The sequence below is a fragment of the Macrobrachium nipponense genome, chromosome 1 (assembly GCF_015104395.2).
Source record: "Macrobrachium nipponense isolate FS-2020 chromosome 1, ASM1510439v2, whole genome shotgun sequence".
Taxonomy (NCBI): Eukaryota; Metazoa; Arthropoda; class Malacostraca; order Decapoda; family Palaemonidae; genus Macrobrachium; species Macrobrachium nipponense.
In genome coordinates, this window is record NC_087200.1 from 104,747,937 (window position 1) to 104,770,436 (window position 22,500).

General features: G+C 39.9%; 1 protein-coding gene across 1 annotated transcript in view; it reads right to left on the minus strand.

Moving 5' to 3' along the window:
• LOC135219517 (uncharacterized) overlaps window positions 1-22,500 on the minus strand; it is a 141,042-nt gene that overhangs the window by 9,775 nt on the left and 108,767 nt on the right. Inside the window, exons 2-9 of the mRNA XM_064256346.1 lie at window positions 12,930-14,148; window positions 9,061-9,175; window positions 4,686-4,877; window positions 4,149-4,244; window positions 2,278-2,413; window positions 1,853-2,080; window positions 906-1,139; window positions 1-88 (exon numbers count right to left, since the gene is read on the minus strand). The exon at window positions 1-88 is cut by the window's left edge and continues 39 nt beyond it. Coding sequence (XP_064112416.1) covers window positions 1-88; window positions 906-1,139; window positions 1,853-2,080; window positions 2,278-2,413; window positions 4,149-4,244; window positions 4,686-4,877; window positions 9,061-9,175; window positions 12,930-14,148 — 2,308 coding nt within the window. The remainder of the gene's footprint in view (window positions 89-905; window positions 1,140-1,852; window positions 2,081-2,277; window positions 2,414-4,148; window positions 4,245-4,685; window positions 4,878-9,060; window positions 9,176-12,929; window positions 14,149-22,500) is intronic.

A 22,500-nucleotide genomic window follows, 5' to 3' on the forward strand; every position in this document is an offset into this window, starting at 1 on the left:
ATGAAGGTGATTTCAATGCGTCCGTAAGTAGTGACCAGATCAGCGGGCGGACCACCGGAGTGCTTCACGGACACTTTGTACTGGTTGGCTGTGGAGAGCACACACGGATTAGGAAACGGCACAAATGGATCTATCTTGAATGGGTATCATAGAACGTATTGTATGGCTTTGCGGTTTTATTTCTTCTTTTTATGGTGGTATAAGACTGCTTTGGTGCTGACTGAATTGAACTAATTACATAGTAACTTTCAAGAACACAATGATTGAAAAAGAGAGAGAGAGAGAGAGCTCCTTCTGCTATCTTCATTTCCAAGAAAATCAAATCATGAGCACAGTGCAATTTCATCTAGAGAGAACACAGAAAATACAAGCTTAGCATAATAAAAAAAACCAGCCACATTTAAAAAAGAATATGAGTAATTACTATCTGTGCGACTATAAATCATAACATTCACTTGAATGACGAAAACAAAGGTTGTTAGCAGGTAGTAGATTTAATTGAAATATTGAAAGCAAAGCATTAATATATCAACATTTTTTTTATTTGTGCTAGAAGAAACGTGATGATTATAACTTCCAAAATTCACTCTGATATAAGAAAACAAAAAGAGTGAGTAACCATGATGATGGTTATGGTTTTTTTCTTCTGTGGTAACAAACCTGCTCATGAGAGGCACATCTATGGATTCGCAAAATCAAATGGTCCAGCAAATGGCAACTGCGGGATAACAGCCGGAATTTTGTTTTGAACAGATACTATGATGCTTTCAAGAGATGTTTATCAAATATGCAGCTTTCAAGGAATATTTAAGATGCTGTTACACAACGATAACTTGGAGAAGAGCTTTTGGAAACCAGACAGGAAGCTGACTTTAAAACCAGGTAACTCATCCTCCGTGTCTTACCGCAGAAGGGCTCGGTGTCCCTGGTGACGAGGTAAAGCTGGCCTCTCCCCTCCGCATCGCTGGCGAAGTAACCCATGCTGCCGCAGGACTTGCACGGGAAGCAGTTGCCCTTCAGGAAGGTCTCATAGTCGCGGCAGACGAATGCCGGGAACTTGCACTGCGGCACCATCGAATGCATATAGTACTTATAGCCCCTTCGGTGGTTGCACAAGTACCGCCCATCGCCCTCCGTAGCTGTGCGTACAAAGACCTCAGGTGAGTTTTCATAGATCATCTCAGGGTGTGTGACTTTGGTGTGTAGGGCTACATAGGAGCTATCAGTTCTAACACTCGGGAATAGAAGTAAGTTCATTTTATCATACGAATTTTTTCAGGTTCATAGATAGAGTTGAATAGATGATATCTTTATGTTAAATAAAGACTATATCAAACGTCTACATAAGTAAAATGAAATTCTTATTGTAGTGTCTTTAAACTGTAACACTCACACACCTCATGATAAATGAATAACAAATTATATATATATATATATATATATATATAATATATATATATATATATATATATATATGTGTGTGTGTGTTGTGTGTGTGTGTGTGTGTGTGTGTGTGTGTGTGTGTGTGTAATGACAAAACACTTTCACTTGAAAAGTAATAATCGTTCGTCTAACGTAACTTCTCTTCATATGGAACCTTGTTGATGGACGTGAAGGTTGTCTGCAACATATTTCCATCACCCAGCTACAATGCTTTCTGGTTTTTGGTTCTCACTGGCCAACTTATTTTCTTTCTCCCTGCCTTATCTCTTTCTCAATACCACCTCCGACTTCAGAACAAATATTCGTACCGTGAGGTTCCAGAAATGACTCTATGGTGAAACAACTTATAAAACATAACTAAATATGCAGTTCATTTCCTCGCTCAGAAAGTTAGAATGGTGGTACTTACGCCATAGAATATCCGAGACACCACCAAGGAAGAGATTTGCGCAGCCATTTTGCATCTTGCCTCCATTGGGATAGAAATCGACGTGCCCCATAGCCTCGAAAGCGCCCAGCCCGCCCATCAACAGGGAATCAGCATTCGTGTGGATCACGTCTACGAACCTGGCGTCCGTTTCGTCTAGTCGAACGGACGGGGAGTAGGACTCGAAAAGAGGTCCAGCTGGATCTAAGCCTGAAGGAAAGCAGGTAAAAAGAAAGATGATAGATACTGAAGTACTCGTAGTAGGGAATCTCTGCTAATAATTCCATTTTACAGCATGGTTGTGGCCGTCACTCTAATTTCATTATATCTTTACCTTATCTTTGAACTATTAATTTCCTTAATCTTATTTGCTTAAATTGAATTTCCAGTTTGATATTTTTGCTAACCTGATATTCTTGATAAGTTCTTCAGGTGAGCTCCAGCGTGACCGGAGACATGAGCCCCAAGGGAGAAGCCAATCAGGTGGAAATCATCAAGAGTGGTGTTGAGAAAATCATTGATCTGCTGAATCAGCACTGCAACCTTGAGGAACGAAAACGGGTAAGTCACCGATATTACTGCCGGTCGGAGGAAGATAAATCACAGAAAATTGTCAAACGATACCAATATTTGCTGGAGGAAAAACAGTGCAAATCATTCAGAACTGCCTCCAGGTAACTGGTGGGAAAATCATGGTCATCTCTGTAAACACGCAGGAGAAAAATAAATTTTAAATTTCAACCTAACTGCCACATATTACGGGAACAAACGACTGCGTACATTGACCACTGGCGTCTGGTGAGAGAATTAAGCACAAATATAAAAACGGTTTTCTCTGTACCTACAATTTAGTGACAGTACATTAATAACTGAAAAGGTTTCGTTTTCCATCCCCACTTCCCAGTCTAGTGATGGCAATCCTGACTATTCTATTGTTTTTTTTTTAGGTCTCTGCGACTTCTGGCCGTAGAACGATTAAGCTAATCACTCGATGTCATTAATGAAAAAAGCTAGAAAAAGCTTCTGTCATTATTAATTGCAAATGGTCAAAGGCACATCTTAGAACCATTCCTTTTTGCTACCTGTTTAGAGCAAAAATTTAATTCATTCATTCATACAGTACCGGTAATTTGTGAGGATGAAACTGAGAAATAAGTCACGAATTCTAGTCAACTATATTGTGAAGGAACAAAATTAAAATCGGCGTTCCTGTGACTGATAACAAGCTGAAGGTTTTCAGAGCCAACCCAGCCACGTCCTGGAAGAAAATTATCTAGAAGTGCAAAGGTAATTATTTCAAACCGGAGAAGTGTCACTAATTTAAATGTTCAACTATGACTCCCTCAGAGATAAAGAAGAACTTTCAGGCATTATGACCTGCTGATAAAGGGATCTGCGCAAATCTGTCAGGTAACAATATGACTATTGAATAGAAATAGTAAATATGCTGCTTGAAATACATGAAAAAGAAATAGAATTCCTGCTAAATAGTCTCACCTATAGAAATGAGTTAGATAAACGGTTTCCAAAAAGTTATTTCAAATCGAAGAGTCTACCTATGTTTTAGACTCTATAACACTGAACAAGTTATAAAGAACACTTCCAAAACGTCCATATTATAAAAGATAATGAAAAGTGTACAAATGGCAAGTAGGTCCATACAAAGGCAGATGTGAGTTCTGTTCTCTTCCTCAACTTGCATTACTTACAGAGTCAGAACTTACGTAAACTATAAGGGTCCCCTCGATCCCTGAACCTTAGGAAAATATACCGCATACAGTTATGCATAAGTTCATCTACGTTTTTAATGAAACAATCAGATAAAATAAGCCAAAGAAATAGTCACAAACTCTCTGACTACTACAACAAGAATATGTGTAAATATTATGTATGCATAATAATAATGGACAACTTTATTTTTTTGCCAGAATTAGCTTTCATATTGTCATCATTTTTACATTTACTTGCCGAACGAAGAGAGCAGAGACTGGCACAGTTAGACGTTCACCTCTTAAACATAATAAGGTCACAAGACTCAGAACTAAAGGGTTCTGGAGTTTGATATGAGGAAGGGACGGTCAAAAGTATTGCGTCATAGTTTTTTTATACATCTCCAGTATTAATAATAATAACTTTAAAAACGTATATAAGGTACTTTTAACGACTCTGTCATTTGCAATCGCCTGCAAATTCACGCCTTATGGTTCTGCTAAAAACAGTTACACAGCCACTTCATTCATTCCACTATTCAAAAGTTTACTGAACTGAAATGTCTTACCTGACGTCCGACAAGACGAGTATTGCTGGCCGCTCTGACGTAATTTGGAACTTCTGCTCCCTTCTGCCAATTGACACATATGATGTTCACATCCATCTGAAGAAACAAAAGTTTTCATCATTTCTGATGCTTGTTTTCTGCTTCATTATCTTCGCATTTCTTTCAGTTTCATCGCCTTCCCGTTTCGAAAGTCCCTTGGGTTTTGGATATAAGATTTCAAAGTGCAGGAGACAACAACAATAATTCAAAATGAACTCTAACTTTCAGTTGAAATTATATGGAACATGAAGTATCATTAAGTGTTGCACTCGTCTACGTGGGCAAAATTATAAAGAAAGGCAATAAAATACCTGTTATTAAGCGAATGGCTGTGGAGCATATACAATTAGCAATAGGGGAAAGGAAGATAAAAGGGCCCCCTGAGGGATTGTGAAAGGAATTAGATTGGTGCTCATCTGCAACCTAACAAACGTAAACAGAGAGAGAGAGAGAGAGAGAGAGAGAGAGAGAGAGAGAGAGAGAGAGAGAGAGACCTACCAGCTTCAGAATGATTTCTTTCATTTCTCTGATCCAGACGCTGTAACAGGAAGACCCGAACCCGTGAATGAGCATCTTGGTTGGCCGCGACGTGTTGAAGTGGGAGTCGAGGATGGTGCTGATGTTCTGGGACTTGATGACCTTTTCCCGGTCACGCCTTTCCCGAGTGAAGAGGAGGAACCGGGTGTTGATCTGCTCGAGAAAGAAAAAAAAACATGGCGATGAGAAGCTTTAACGCCAAACACTGAAAAATAGGGGTTACTTTCCATAAACAGGATCGAACAGTGTTTCTCTGGTTCTAAAGTTTCAAAGAATTAGTTATTACTATGAGGGTTGTACAGAAAATCTCAGAAAATATGAAACAAACCCAAGAAAGTGGTCGAAAGCAGAATTCTAGATACCAGCAAAATTAGACAGATAAATGATAACGAAAAATTACTGACCATGACCTACAAGAATTTGCTGAATGGATGAAGAAAAAAAAGATTTTCAAATGAATTTGATTGTTGAAAAATAATGGGTGTATGCGTGAGAGAGAGAGAGAGAGAGAGAGAGAGAGAGAGAGAGAGAGAGTGGGTGGGGGTGGGGAGAGGAAGGGTATTGGCAAAGGCTCATAACTTCGAGAATAAAGGGAAGTGGCAAAAAGAGGGAAGCAGCACTTCGACTCTTAAATGCTAAAGTCAAAGGGATGACAGAGCAGCTTTTAGGTGGGCGGAGCTACTCCAGTGAAAGCTGTATCATGAGGTTTAGGAAGCAGTTGGAGATTGTGATAAAAAGGAGAAAGACACAAAGACAGAAAAAACGAAAGAAAAAGACACAATAACTGTTATATATAAATTCTGTAAAGTATTATCAGAGAGAGAGAGAGAGAGAGAGGAGAGAGAGAGAGAGAGAGAGAGAGTTTATTCTTTCTCTATATTCTAGCATTGAAATTAGGACCTTCACACTTCATGCAGTTATACACACACACACGCACACACACACACACACACACACACACACACACACACACACACATATATATATATATATATATATATATATATATATATATATATATATATATATATATATATATATATAGAGAGAGAGAGAGAGAGAGAGAGAGAGAGAGAGAGACGCGGAAATTGTATATCCATTACAAGAATAGCTTAAATTGTGATTTGATATTCGTGGAAATACAGTTTTCGTAATCGCCTTGCCGCTGGAATTACTCATTATATATATGATTACAACATCTACCTACTTGATTTTTTTATTATAGAAATTTGTCTCTAAGTAGGAGTTCTTCTGCTTTCTTCGAATTTGACGTTTTGCGCAGTCTAGCTTCCTGGCCCCCTCCCCTCCCCCTCTTTGACCACTGACCAACCTAATGCGCCTTAAAGGTCATCTCCCGAAGTATCTGGTCTTATTAGGTTAGTTTTCATAAGTGTTTGTACTTGTTTTGAAATCTCTTATGCTCAGACTTTAGCCCGCAAGTCTTTGTTGCACGATTTTTGCTTTAAGGATTCTGATTTGATTTTGATTTATATAGTTTTGGCATTATGCTAAGCACTGGGATAATTAAGGTCATTCAGCGCTGAAACGGAAATTGACAGTAAAAGGTTTGAAAGGTGTTACAGGAGACAAACGTCAAAGCAGTTGCACTATGAAACAACTGTTAGGAGAGGGTGGACACTAAGATGAAGAAAGAGAGTATGAACGGAGGTACAGTAAAAGGAGTGAAAGCAGTTACAGCTAGGGGCCGAAGGGACGCTGCAAAGAACCTAAGTAATGCCTACATTACACCGAATCAGGCGCACTGATGGCGCTACCCCCCTACGGGGTTTAAGGATTCTGGATCGTCAGTATGACAAGATATTACTAATCAGTTACAATAATAATTATTATAGATATTTCAGAAATCTAGTTCCGGGTTTTCAAACTTGGTATTCAACCTGGACAGGAATTGTTTATTCTAGCCCGTCTTGCAAATCCCGTTCATGCTCATAGCGTGGTTCATAATATGAAGAAACTTCCAATGTGTTTGCAAGAATAATTGACGAAAGGACGAAAGCGAGCGTTTGATGTCATTAGTAGCCGAATACCGAACCTCTGAGAATGCATTTCGCATTCTCCCTATGAGTCTTTTTTTTGTTTCCAGTTGGAGGCATTTTCACTTTTAACGCCATAGCTTTACGGTATATTAAAATGTACTACATCACATAGCTTTCCTGAAGTCAATTAAATCCATTCATAAAATCTCACTTGATGCGTTCATTGAAAACCTCTTGAACTCATCCCTAATCTCCGAGGAGCAACAATGTGCTTCCACAGAAGAGTTCCTGACACCAGAAGCCTCGAGACCAAACTCCACAAACGCCTCTCACTTCTCTTCCGAAGTCCTAAGTAACTGTTCGTTCTGCAGACGGTTTCACCAGCGGCTGTTGGACGCTTCTGACGGTGACTTATGAGTGATTCAGCTCACTGCAAGATGTTATTAGTTCTGCAGCAAAACCGCACCTTCCTTTCTAATTTCACGCAGTACTCGAGCTCGAAACTTGGCTTCCAGTCTGTTATGTTTATCCATTCTTTTCCCGAGAATCTCAACAACAATTTTTGATCAATCAAATTTCCCCGATTTTCGAATGTTATTTATAGTGATTGTATCATTCTGCAGCTTTTCCGAAGATTAAGTTCTCAACGAGTCCACCTGGCGAGGGCGGGGGCGGGGGACCAGGGTGAGGGCAGAGTCTCCGCCCCTCACCTCAGGCAAGTGATAAATAGCTCGGGCGACGCGTCCAAGGCTTTGGGAAATGCGCTTGAAGCGGGAACGACTTGGACGGGTCTTCTCTTTCAGTCCGATATCTGATCAATAGATATCTCTTTTCATATGACTGACACAAGCGTCATGCTATTTATTTCATTCGAGAAAATCAGGGTTTCACATTAGTGAACTTTTCGTTTGTGTGTCATGTTTGATGCTGTTCCTACGAACCTCACAGGCAGCACCGATTGATCCATGTTGCATTGCACAGCATCATCATTTGCATTCTGGTTTTAATTGTGCTACGACTACTCGTTCGATCATCCTTTTTTAGGTCCAATCGTCATCGGATTCCTTTAACTCAATGGACAGAATTCTGTCTAACATTGTTCAGCTTCAAACCATATTCATTTATTAATTGAGGGATTATCTTCAACCGTTGAACTGCTCATCTAACTACGTAACCAATGTTGGGCTGGAAGTGCTCCGTCATTTTTCTAGCAGTACCATATTCTCGATAAATCGGTCTTGATGATAAATCAGTCACAAATTGTGCATTTTTTATTACTTTATATGCCATGGGGGCTATAGACTTGCGTTTGTAATTTAAACTTGGGAACCTAGCAGGTAACACGTATCTCGGCTACTACTAAAAAAAGACAGAAAAAAAAGATAATAACATAAATGTACTGACGGACTCCCGCCGTTGCTGACGAAGAGGATAAACGGATGGCTTGGGTGGCTGACTACCATTAATCCCGCGTTGTTTTTTTTCTTTTCTTTTTATTTTTTCTTTTAATCAGAAAAGTGAATTCGAATATTATTTCAGATATTTCTAAAACGGTCTACTTTGTCGTTGCTTCAACGGCTTGCCTCAAATTTCTTAAGGGTAAATTTCGTACAAGATATGCAGACATATGCACCTATGTTTATTATCTTGTGACACATAGTGAGAAAATCTCTTCAGATTTCGCCTCTCCTTCAGGAGAACGGGCCCCTTTCGTAACACCATGGTTGTGTGGAAAGAACGTCAATACAAACTCACTTGTTACAAATAAGTTGATGTTACTATATGTTTTGAATTTGATCAGCGATAAGCGTAAAGTGTAATGGAAGATTTGTCTAATATATTATATTCAAATCCCCTCTACTGATGATTATGCAGGCAACTGTCTGGGTGTTCGTTCTCCTGCGAAAGGGCCAGAATTCAAGTCAGGTATTCTCATGCATCCGCACACTGATTTTGGTTCCACGATGTTCGATTGGAATGATTATTCCGAGCTGATACACACAACACTTTTCACGACTACTTTTCCAGACCCTCAATATTTTCTTTCAGTATTCCCATTATTGCTTTCTATGTATCGATTTTATTGTTGATAAATTTATAAACATGTAAATGATTTATTACAATGTACTATATATATATATATATATATATATATATATATATATATATATGTGTGTGTGTGTGTGTGTGTGTGTGGTGTGTGTGTATGTATATATATATATATATATATATATTATATATATATATATATATATATATATATATATATATATATATATATAGTATATATAGTGAATGCAGCCCTTCGCACAAGAAAGCGTTGGGCCAGGGGCACCGACCTCTTCGGGAGGCGAAGGCAGCATGTCGAGGTAGTCGAAAGGTCCCTCATCCCAGAAGCAGCCGAGATCCTTGTAGCAGACTCTCTCTTCGTCTCTCTTGATGCGCTTCCCACCTCTGCAGGGGAGAAATGCAAGAAAAAAATAAATAGGGGGCGGGGTGACGTTAGGGATGGAGGGTGACTGTAAAATAAGATTTAGGAAATGAGACGTCACAAGTACACTGAAAAATCGGGTCCTTCTGAGAAGTAAATTGATGCTCATGCTTAGGGCTATCGATCATAAGATAAAAACACGAACATAAGAAAGCGCAAAGTGGAAGCATGGATGTCACTCAAATATGAAGCTTCAGACTTGAGTTGCTAACACTTATGAATATGCATTGTACGAGACGCGTTCAGTCAAAGGAAAGAAAAATGATTAAGAAAATACCAGTTAGGTCTGAAGTCGCTGATTATATTCCATCATTCATTACACGACATAAAAAAAGGTATAAAACTTTAAACAGTCTTCTGATTGGCAATACACTGAAACTCATCAGGCGTCATGTCCTTGAAACTTGGAGTCTTCATTCCCAACCAGTTATTCACATACGAAAACAAATTATTCGACAATAGTTTCTTGTGAAAAGTATACCCTTAGAATATTGGGACGCTTAGCCCGATGTATCTGCTAGACTACATAGAAGATTTTTTACTTGTACTCAAGCGCACAAACCACACTTACACATACAAATAGACAGGCAAACAAACACACACATACACACACACACACACACACACACACACATATATATATATAATATATATATATTATATATGTATATATATATATATATATTATATATATATATATATAATTATATAGTATATATTATCATATATATATATATCATATATATATATATATATATATATTATATATATATATATATAGATAGATAGATAGATAGATTAGATAGATAGATAGATAAATTGATAGATAGATCCTTTTTTGCTATAAGCTGAGTAATTCCCAACAAGTGATGTTATATAGCAAATGAATGTATTCATTTGCTATATGATACCGTAATAAAGCTTACTCGGTTCCTGGGCGAAATGGGGAACAATGTCACTGTGGAAAAGAGACATAATGTGATAGAATAATCTTTACAGTGGTTATTGAGCGGAATGAAGTTTTTAAATGGAATGAGAGTCCTGTTATTCTCTTCATTTATTTTTCCCCCTAATGATGGATATGTTTCGAACCTTGGCATATCTTTGGAGGTTATATAGCATGTATGACATCTCATCGGTAGAAAACGCATCGTTTGCTTCTTTAAAATGAAACTGCTTTCTAAAACCTCCGGGCCGCCTGTGCGAAAGAAAAATGAAACGGAAATAATCAGCAACTAAGGAAAATATTACCCGTTCCAATTATTGATTTCAGAAAAGGACAAAGATTTGCTAACACAAATGCCTACGTGGTATTTTTTTCTTTAATGCTCATATCTAGACAGTGTACCAGAGTTAGCTCAACAGACAGGGGACCATCACAGTGGGCACACACTGGGCAGTGGTTCTCATCCTTTTCTGGCCCATACCTCCTTTCACCATCTGTCAAAATGTCATCCCGCCCCAACCCCCTCTTACCGAAATTGTCCGCCTCAAAGGGTGCATTCCAAATAATATGCAACAAAACACTAACACAAACCTACCGGTTAGCGGAGAGAAAGCCCAGTGTGACCTCTCAATATTGCGGATCGATGCACTCTAAGTTTTGTGTAGTTCTATAGCCAGTTTGAGCCCGCCCCTCTTCAAAATAGGTTACTCAGTGTTTGATACAGTTATCCATTACTAGGACTTTCACCGAACACTGTAGTAATTCGTGGTAATAGGAAGTTATTGTAGTCATTATCAATAAAAATATAATATTCCGTTGTCACTGCAATGTATTGCTGCGCCTGAAGGCTATTTACACTAGGCTTCACCGCACACTGCAAACGTAAGACTCATCACCAACTCCTCCCAAAGATAGGATAGAATAAAAGATTAGCTTAGGCAGACCTCTGAACCCAACAAAAGCTCTTCTCGGTGTAGTTCCCAGGAATGAACCAATCTTTTATCCTATCCAATCATTGGGAGGAGTTGATCGAGTCTTCCGTATGCAGCGGGCGGTGACGCCTAGTTAAAAGCACCCTTTAGAGAGGTGAGCTCCGCGTTAATTATGCTCGTGTCCATCGAGCACATCTTTTCCCAAAGCTCTCAGGTTTCTAGCCGAGATTTGGATTGCGATTTCATTAGTAAATCCATTAGCTTACTTTCCGTCCTACAATTCTATCAAAGACGCTGTTCTGAATGAAATGGTTCCATCGTCAACTCTTCGTGGGAAACGGGAAGCGACATCGAGACTTCATTTTCGTCTCATGTCCCCAGAATGGTTTTCGCCTCCAGCTTGTAGTGTCAGCTAGTACATTGCTGAATTATGCTCCGCACGAAAACTGTATGGCAAGTTCCTCGAATAGAGCTGCAATTTTAAATTTCTTAATGTTCGTTAGACCCTGTTTGCAATAGCATTCTTGCCAATAAGTCTTTACCTTTTTCTGAAATTAATCATTGGAACAGTTCATATTTTCAGTGGTGACTAATTATTTTCTTTTGATTTTTCTTTCACACGGACGACCCAAAAAATTTAGAAAACAGTTTCATTTTAAAACAAACGATGCATTTCCGGCGATTGGGATATCATATAGAGCCTCCAATGAAAATCCATTTTTCGAAACACATCCATCAAAGGGATAAAAATGAAGGATGAAAATATGTATCTCGTTCATAAGCATCCTTCAGCCCAATAGCTATCATTGCATAGAATTCTAACTAGGCCCTTGGTGTGCATTCATCTTTGATGTCGCTCCTTTCCGCAAGGTGACATTGTTCCCCATTGTGCCCATGCGCAGAATAAGCTTCATTAGGATTTCCCTTGACCAGACCTTATTCATGAAGGTTCAAGTCAAACAGAAAGAAACAGACAATGTCTTTTCAGAGGAAATAGGCCATTAGCTTATGCATTGTCTTTCAACCATCATTCTCACTGCGTTACGTATCATTGAAACCAAATATGGCGACATACATCACACGTCAGATCTATTGAGTTTCTGAATCAGTACATTTTTGTCATCAAGCTGAAAGGGAAAACGTTTGAGTGTTCAAAGATAAGCAATTGTTCTGCTTGTCATTCTTCCACCCCTCACACGCCCCCTCCTCCTCTCTCTCTCTCTCTCTCTCTCTCTCTCTCTCTCTCTCTCTCTCTCTCTCTCTCTCTCTGTCGTTGTAACAACTTCTCTGGATAAACTTAGGGGTTCAATTTACTGGAATTTTAGTCCAGCAGTTGCTGGAGTTCATGTACATAATACCTGAAAAATGACTCCAGGACTCCACATACTTCCTTAGCCCGTGTTTCTGGTTTCTCCAGGCAGTCATTTGCTACGTCTAAGTCTTGCTTAGATGCATACGATTTGGTCAGTTCATTTTTTTTATGTCTTGAATAGTCATAAGCATAAGTATGCACCTTTCCTTTTCCTAAATTACTAAATTTATTTTGATTACATGAAACACCTACAAAGGAGGACGGATGATACTTGCTCCTAGATTACAAGAGTAATATATAAAGGTAAAATAATGGAAAGGTGAAATGGTTTAGCTCGGACCTCTGGGGACAACATAATAAACGTATATCAAAAGTGCACCCAATAGTAGATAAGCTCCGCTTTTTTTTTAAAGAAATAGACTAAAATGCAGCGGTATCTTGAAAGGAGAGTTTTAGTGTCACAGATATTGGCAAATAGTTAAACAAAAACAACCAAGCTGACTAACCTACCGGGTGTCCGGACTTACTTTTTCATCTTCTTCTGCAACTTGTTGAACTCCCACTGGGCCATACTGGTGACCACAGCTTCGTAGATCTTGAGATCATCCTCCTCGTCGAGCCTTTCGCTTTCCGGGTGAGAGACGACGAATCCCATGTCGTCTATGATGCGATCCTTCCACTCTCGCCCCTTCCGCTTCCTCTTCCGAAATCTCTCCGAGTCGTCTTCTATCTGGTTAGTCTCCGATAATCGGTTCCAGTAGCTTTTGCGGTCACCGGACTCGGTCAAAGAGTTTTCTGTCTCACTGATGACATCCGGATCTTCGAATTCTGTCTGATCGCCAATCTCGTCGTCGACCTCTTCAGAACTGTATATCAGCGACGTCTGTTCCGACTGACTGGTCGTTTCTGCGGTGTTCGCGAGGTCATCTAGGGAGATTTCACTATCAGAAAATTGTTCTACATCTTGTTGATATCCAAAGGTAGTGACGGTCACTGGTTGATCATAATATAATGTGCTCTGTTCGAATGAAGTATCATCTGAACGATAAGAGCTCTTCTCCCTGGCAGTGTCATCTCCGGCAACGAATATTTGCGTAGACGGTTCATCTTGATATGGAATAGTGGAATATTCCCACGCATCTCCTTCACCTTCTGTTGTGAGCGTCTCTTGGGTGTTTTCGTCTGTGGTGTCCGTTCTCTCCTCCTGAGGCTCTGTGACGTCTGAGTTCACAACGGTTGATTCATCGACGTCTGTCCAGGATTCCGTTGTACCCAAAAAGGAGGCAGTAGTCCCAATACCCTCAGTTCCCTGTGTGGACTGGGTGTCATAGGTACTATAGGTGGTTGTTTCAGTGGCGTCATGAGTTTCGTCACTGGATTTTGTGGTAAAAGGCCTAACAAATTTGATGACACCCTCTTTTACTGTGATGCCAAACAACTGTTCGGCGTTCTCTTCTCCCGTACTCCAAGTAGTGACCTCGACATCACCGTTCGTTGTGGCCTCCTGCCCTTTATACAATTCTTGATATCTGTCTGCAGAAGTGACATTTGGACTCATTAGCGGACGCGTTTCCTCGCCATTCTGTGTCACCGAAAACGGCTGTTCATTTGGTGGAGCACTCCGACGGTTGAGGTCGACCGACTCTCTTTCCGTGACGTCATCTCCAGTTGCGGCTCCCGACTGGTTGATGTTGAGAGTGCTGGCGTGACATTTACTCCATGATGCAAAGCCTAACACGAAAATCGCTGAAAAAGAGAGAAAACGTGGTTATAGAAGGCTCTTATGTCATATCTTGTCATTACAAATAATTCTTTTAAGTATTTGACCAACCTGTGTGTTAAGCCGCTATTTTCAATCATCAAACGGCAAAATGAGTCATGACCGTCATCGAGCGTCTTATTATTCACGCGACTATTGCGCTGTTTGCCTGGGGCTAACAATCATCACTTCAATATGACGTTCATGTCTGAGGGGAGCGGCAGTTTTGGAAGAAACATCTTTACTGATTACGACTATGCAACTTACGCCAGAAATGCCCTAGGGGTACGCCATAAACCTCACAAAACCCAGTCTCTCCTATCATCGTTTTTCACCCGAATCAAAGTGGATAGTAAGTAATTTATAGCATGTACATAAACGAGTTACTGGTAAGCATCCCTGAAATGAGAGACATGACGTTCAGTGCACATAGCCACTATTCAGTAGATTTTCCTTACTGTTCACTGTACAACAATACTTTGTCTAACAATTTTCTGGCGAGCGAAGACGCAATCTTTTGCTAATCGAAAGTCTTCATCATCAATCGTACCACAGTTAAAGTACAAATAACATGTAAAAAAAACACGAGTAATGTAGACATAAATGAGATTCAAGATAAAACCCGTCAAGATAACATACAAATAATGCGATAGCGAAGCCAAAAAGATCACTGACCCTTTGCAGGACCGCCACTGTCGCGTTGTGGGAGGATCGTGAGTTATTAGCCCAGTCACCTTCCGTCCTTATCACCTTGTTATCCTAACAAGAACTGATCCAATTTAACTGTGTAGTCATAAATGATGTTGTTGATAAAGTTAATAATTATGAAGTCTTCTTACGGCACAAATAAATCCATATTTAACCAGACGATCCATTTCATCCTCGACTTCTCAACTCCGAAATGTCTTGTGTTCTCCTTGAGGCTCCAAATAGGTACACGTGTATTTAGTCACTAATGCCAGGTGACCCCGCCCATATCTTTCTTTTTTAAGAATTGATACTGTGCCGCCATGCGCGACAAAAAACCGACATGAAATGTTTGTAAACTGAGAGTCCTTCCATTAAGGACGGGAGATAAGTGAACTGATAAGGTTTTGGAAGGTCCTTCAATATTACTCTCATAACTGCATTTCCCACTCTGTACACAATGGAGACATGATGGCAATGTCGCATGTCTGTCTCAGAGGTTGCCTCTAATTACAGAATCACTTACCTGCTTATGTGCATAAATTCATGTCAGTGTCATCTTCAAGTCAATCTTTTTACAAACATCATTATCAATGATTAAAAACGTAACTTAAATAGCAATACAATCATGCTCTATAAACAAAATGTGTGTGTGTGTGTGTGTGTGTGTGTGTACGCATGCAAGTATGTAACTGTGTCGAAAGCTTCAGCGTAAAGCGAGGAAATAAAGAAAGCTACAGTTCTATCCTAGCGTATATAACTACCAGAGAGGGCGTCGAACAAATGTGATATTTATGAAAAGGTATAATATCGCCTCAACGCTGCAGGGAAATAGAGCTCATGATTCAGGTAACAGCCAAACGCCACTCAGCGAAAGCAAAACTGAATCTTATTCCTGAGGTCTTATGGATGAAAACAGTTGCAAAGTCTCTCCCAGAGCGAAGAACGAACTACGTGATCTCCAGAGGTGTAAATTGAATCCTTCGATCGAGGAATTTCGACCTTAGATGCAAACTCACGTCAGATTCAAATTACAGCGAGGTGCATTGATTGTTTCCGCCTTGCAGCTCTTCGGCAAAAAGAGAAGAATCACGTATTAGAAAGCGCCTCTCAAAATTCCCCCTCCCAAGAAAAACACGATTCGAGTCGCTGTTTTATCCGCTTCGGCTCCAGTAATTAAAACGAGTGATTATGACAGATGCGAATGAAAGCATTAAACTGCGTTTGGGGGGAAAACAAAAGAACAAAGCACCGGCTAAAAAGTGAACGCCAACTCATAATGACGAAACGATAGGAAAGGAAATTCCGTGAAAAGGACGAAGAAAGTGTAAATGGAGAGCTTATGCTTGAAGCAATGGCATAAATATCACCCGACGCCTATCCCCACCCGTCCCCCCCTCCCCCCAACACTAAGCATAACACACCAAACATACATCGAAGTCTTTTCTCTAATAGAAAGTACATCGCCGAACGTGACTAGCAGTTTACAACACAACAGAGTCATGGGACATATTTTACTGCTTTTTTTTTGCGTGTGTGTGTGTGTCTGTGGTAATAACAAAATATTTGACGACAAACTTAATTAAACGCACATAAAGTCAATTACACCGATGTTGTTGCTCTCTTGCCTTGAGGCTCTACTAATGAGAGATATACTTTATACTTTGAACATTTTATTACCAAACAAAACAATGAGCTAGTTGCTATTGCAATTATGAATTCTCATGGAAAACTTCTTAACCCAATTCATGTATGAGAGAGAGAATGTAACGCCGAAATGAGAGTGATATTTCAGTATACTTTCTCTGAAATTAATTTTGCTGCTAATCTCTTCCCTCTTATGAAAGGGCCTACATTGCTTACACACACGCACACACACACACACACACATAACACACACACACACACACACATATATATATATATATATATATATATATATATATATATATATATATAAATATATATATAGATATAGATATAGATATGTGTGTGTGTGTGTGTGTGTACGTAGAAGGCAGTTCCATGAAAATAAAATGCTGCCATATGATTACAGGAAATTGCAATTCATCTATAACTTCTCTGTATTATAAATAGAAATTTTACCCCGCTAAAGCTTGTGTGGATGAAAACAAAAAGTCATCACTAAAAACGCTGAACATATCTCGCGTGTTTTGCCAAATAACGCTTAAGGAACTTGCGTCCGTTCAACTGAATGCAGTTATTGTATGTGAGCGGCATTTGGCTTGCAACCGCATTTTTGTGGTCTAGAACGGGGAACCAAGAATCAGGTAACGCTGCAATAAAACATCAATGAGAAACTGTATAGGTATCCGGTGGCAATGGCTACTGCTTTTTTTTTCTTTGTTGTTATCAATGTTAGATAAGAATATATGCTATCAAATGCACGAAGAGATAATAACGTATTTAGTACTTTCTATGATAAGCCGGGGTGCATTAGGGAAAGGGCAGGTGACTGAATACGGCATTGATGTTTCATTTTCAATTTTCAGCAAGTAATTACTCTGACCATATTCCGAGCAATTAGTTTCAGTATATTAAGTTGCGGGCAAATAACCACTTCAAACTCTGCAGTGTTATCATAAGCAGCGTTCGAAGGTACTCGGAAAAATTCCGAAAATGGAACATTTCTCTGTCTCTGTGTCTATCATCTCTCTCTAGGCCTCATTTCATTGACAAGCGGAACGCTCCTCAGCGCCTTCGAGGCGATCCTTCTTCACCTGCTGTGTGATCGAACCGTCTCATCACCACAAGTTCAAAAACCTTAGAGATCAAACCAAAATGGAATAGAAGGTCACGCTTGTTTTCCAGCGAGGTCAAGGGTTCACCGCCTAGAAATGAACGGCAATTTTGGCTATGGCATCAGCACGCAAAGGAAAGGGAAACAGGCGGGACCTGCCACAAATTGCAGAGAAAGTGAGAAAGTGAGATAGGCAGTACGTCGAAGCTCATCATCACCCAATCACAGAAAGCTAGGCTCTCTCTCTCTCTCTCTGTTTGCCTCGTTAGGATTATTGTTGTTACTATTTTCTCATTATGTTTATTAATTATTCGCAAAATGAGTCTACTGTCTTGCGCTAGGGCAGCAGCTATGGATAAACACATAGGGAAGCACATACAAACGCCTTACTTTTGCACAAGTATAAATTTTGCATAAAAGTACGGGTAAACTAGATGACTTTGTCATATTTATTATTATTATTATATATTTTTCACTTTCAATCATCGATTGCAAACTACTGCCCCCTCCTATTTTATCGTCTTTCCTTCCATTTACCCGCATGCATATGACCATATTTTTACATATCACTATTTTATCACCCAGGTTACTCTGATTTACGTATGAGAAGATTCCTACATTTATATTAACTCGATGAACGAATTTTATTGCGCGTAAACTCTTTCTCTCTCTCTCTCCCTCTATGTGTGTGCGTGTGTGTGTGTCCGCAAGTGAACCAGGATTACTTTTTTCTGGAAGCTTTAAGTGCTGTTTGCGACGATGCAACATTTCTGTGTTGGGTTTTTCCTAAGGGTCAATGATATTATTTGCAGACGGAACCAACATTCTATTTTGTTTACATTACAGTTGGGGGAGAGAGCGACTTTTACCGTACTGACATTGTTTTGCAAATAGGAGTCACAATGAGTGATGCCAATTTATTCCTCAATGCTTTCGTTTTTCTTACATCTTTGGTCTAAAAGCCAAAGCCAAAAGATTGCCCCACATTTTGCTGTGTCCGACAAGAACCAGAAACATTGAGCGACGTTTCATTTTCTTCTTCAATCAAATTCCGACGAGACCTGGACTGAGGTCGAGTGAACGGGTGAGCACAAATGATTGACAGTCGCGTAACCCAATGCAAAGGGAAGCTTAGTCTGGTGCAGGATTAATAGTGTACAGGGTTAGACCGCTTCTGACCAAAATAGAACAATCTCCCGCATGACGTCACGTGGCTGATCTGAATGAGGTTCAGGTAAAAATAAAAGTCATCAGTCAGTATTTGACCCCACCAGAGTGAAGAACAAGAAAACTATCTTCCACCACCTGGAAATTAACAGGGACCTCTCTCACACAAGGTCGTGAAAGAGATAGGTAGCTAATGGGTGTGGGCAAACAGATCCCAAAGTGACCGCAGTCATGACGGGACGGTATAACCCTTTGCTCTATTAATCTTGGTCTTGTATAGGAGGAACAGATCAGAATCAGTCCTTTGCGAGGAAGGAAAGGAATGTCAGTAAGAAACAAGTCCTCGGCGCAATCGAGTTTTCTGTGCAGCGTAAAATACTGTATGAAACTCTCAGCCACGGCTCATGAAACTCTCTGCTGCGGCCCTTTAAACTCTCGGCCATTGCCCGATGATGGCCTGTGTTGCTGGCACCTATAGGAGACACACGATGATGGCTAAATTTAGCCTTCAATAAAGTAAAAATCACTGAGGCTATAGGACTGCAATTTGGTATGTTTGATGATTGGAGGGTGGATGGCCAGCATATCAATCTGCAGCCCTCTAACCTCAGTAGTTTTTAAGATCTGAGGGCGGGCAGAAAAAGTGCGAACGGCCAGACAAATAAATGCCATCTCAAAAGGTTTCTTTTACAGAAAACTGAAAAGGAAGCGGGAGAGGATGTGAATTCCAAGAGAGAAAACAAGAGTCAACAATAAATATTTGAATGTTGCAGCTCTGCTGCTCTTTCACAGGAAATCTCGACCAGTTCCACGTCTTTCCAGCGGCTTTAAACTTCTTAATACAGGAACCTCACATTTGCCGTGCCTGAATCCTTCGGTGCAACTGGGTCACAACCTCTCTCCGAGCTCCTCTTGCGGGAGTGCATCCTCAATACAGTTCAAGAGTCTTTCTCATTTGCACTTCTGGTGAAGCGAGCCGAAGTAAACTGACAGAAATTTGAAATCGTTTATCTCCTCATCAAAACGAACATCTTTGCGAAACAGAACCCAGACACCCAGTACCTCCTCAATTCATCATTACTATTTCCAAACTCCCAGACCTTACGCGGTATTGGCATGACGTAAGAGCCCCTACCATGGCGGAGCATGACGTAGGCTATATGTTATTTGCGCCATCTATTGCGACGAAAATGAATCACGGGAAGGCAGACCGGCGTGGTAATGACATAGGTGGTTGCTGTTATTTACACGCAGACGTGGCGCTGCTAATGACCCTCTTACGTTACAGAGTGATGTTTTCTTTCCCTTAATTAGGTGACGAGGCTTTCTCCTGGAGGTACTGAGACAGACAGACCTCTATGCTAGTCAAAGGATAAATAGAGATGAATATGAATCATTCTCAGATTTAATCAAAAGCACAATGGTGCCGAATAATGGACAAATAATCAAAAGCACAACGGTGCCGAATAATGGACAAATAGTCATTGAGAAGCTTATTTTTCAAACTTTATAGAGAGTCACACATCAATAAGACATTTTATCGAATGGGATGTTTGAGTTAATCCAACAGTAAGCCGTTGTAGGCATTCTGAGCCTCCGCCTTCGGAAAGACGCTGCGTATTCCATTAGAAAGTCACGAGGTCCTCTTTTGAGAACAGAGAATGTTCGGAGGGTTCTTGATGTCCCGTGAAAACCCTCCGTTTTGCGAGAACTGTACTGTGCCCTTGACTGTGAAACATTTGCCGATTGAATGTCCCAGATTCGGGAATTTGAGACATAGGTTCCTGTCTTGGGGTCGTGACAGAGTAGGTAATTTTATCCTAGCTACAATTCTTGGAGAGGAATGTAATATAGAACAGTTATATAAATTTATGGGGGAGGCGGGCCTCCTCAACCAAATCTAAATTATACATAGATTGTCTATGCAAGAACATATACATGAACAAAATTTTTATACACATATATCTATAAATATTTTTATATGAAATTTATTTAAAATTTAATTTTCTCTATTTAATTTATTTCGGTCTCAATTACCTAGTAGATGTTGTGACGCCAGGTTTAATAGAAACAATCAATCAATCAATCGGAACGGCCATTTGGTATTCAACCTTTCTTATGAATACTAGAGATGGACTGAATATAACTGGCATATTTTACCTTCAACAGAAATGATAAACAAAGAAATACACTAATCAGTAAAAAAAATAAAAACATGAAAAAGATAACGAAGACATTTGAAAAACTAAAACAAAATCGTAATGCGATTAGTAGAATATACCATCATAACATTACACAATGACAATACTGTAAATGAAGCAAAGGGAAAAGGCAACGAAAGAATAAACATTGACGTAAACGAAATTAAATAACAGCACAAACAAGCCCCTTTCTGCTTTCACGCATAATAATAATGCCTTCATTAGAAGACAGTCGCACCACAACACCCAACCCTCAGGGCTCACAACCGCAGGCATTGGCTGCTACTAGTAGAGATTCAATGGAAAGTCTCTCTCTCTCTCTCTCTCTCTCTCTCTCTCTCTCTCTCTCTCTCTCTCTCTCTCTCTTTATATATATATAAACATAATACTACATTTAGGTAATGTGGAGATTATTACTATTCAACAGATAGAGAATTCACATTTACACACGTACCCATATACACTAAAAAAATTCGAGTATAGTATAAGATACAAGTATAAATGAACTTCTGAGTTTCGGTGTGATGATCAAAAACCCATTGGCATCTATGTGTATATGTGTGTGTGTTTGTATTCACATATTTATTTATTCATCTATTCAACAGGCGCCTTATACTTCATGAGGAGATCCTTCAAAGCTCATTTAAGCCCTCCAGCCCCGAGGAAATCTTTCGGAGTAAGCCTACTAGTAGCGTAGCCTCATGCTACAACTCAACACATTCTATGATTACCGGGAGAAGCACAGGGCCGTTTCTTTGGTTATCATCAAGAATTCTGCCTCTTGCAGGATTCGAACACGGGAATTTTGGCTTCAAAGAAGTCCGAGGTTGCACAACTTGTCTCCACCGATCGACCCAACTGGAAACAGGAATAGAGCTGTTGAGGTGAATAAGTTGAATATAAAATTTAGGCCAAGCACTGGGACCTACGAGGTCATTCAGTGCTGAAATGTATATGAATAGTAAAAGGTTTGAAAGGTGTAACAGGAGGAAAACCTCGCTGTTGCAGTATGAATCAAGTGTTACGAGAGGGTGGAAAGTAAGATGGAAGAAAGAGAATATGAAAGGGGATACAGTAAAAGGAACGAAACTGTTGCAGCTATGGGCCGAAGGCACGCTGCAAAGAACCTTAAGTAATACCTACAGTGCACCGAATGAGGTCCACTGACGGCATTACCCATCTACGGGAGGAATGGAGTTGGTAACTACGTAATGTAGAACCTCCAAATGCCTATAGGCCTAGTGACCACAAATCCCACACATTATCAAGAGAATCTACATTAACCGTTCAGATGATCAGCCCCATAAAGATATACCCTATTAAACCGTTCCACGTCGTGACGGTTAAAAGACTGATGCGACACACATCGTGTCACAGCGGATAGAAGACGGGAAAGTTCCAATCGTTCACTCATGAACATTGACTCAAAAAGATACGGAACAAAAATCGTTAAACGTGCCAGTCCACTAAATCACACTCCCACCCTCTCTCTCGCTCTCTCTCTCTCTCTCTCTCTCTCTCTC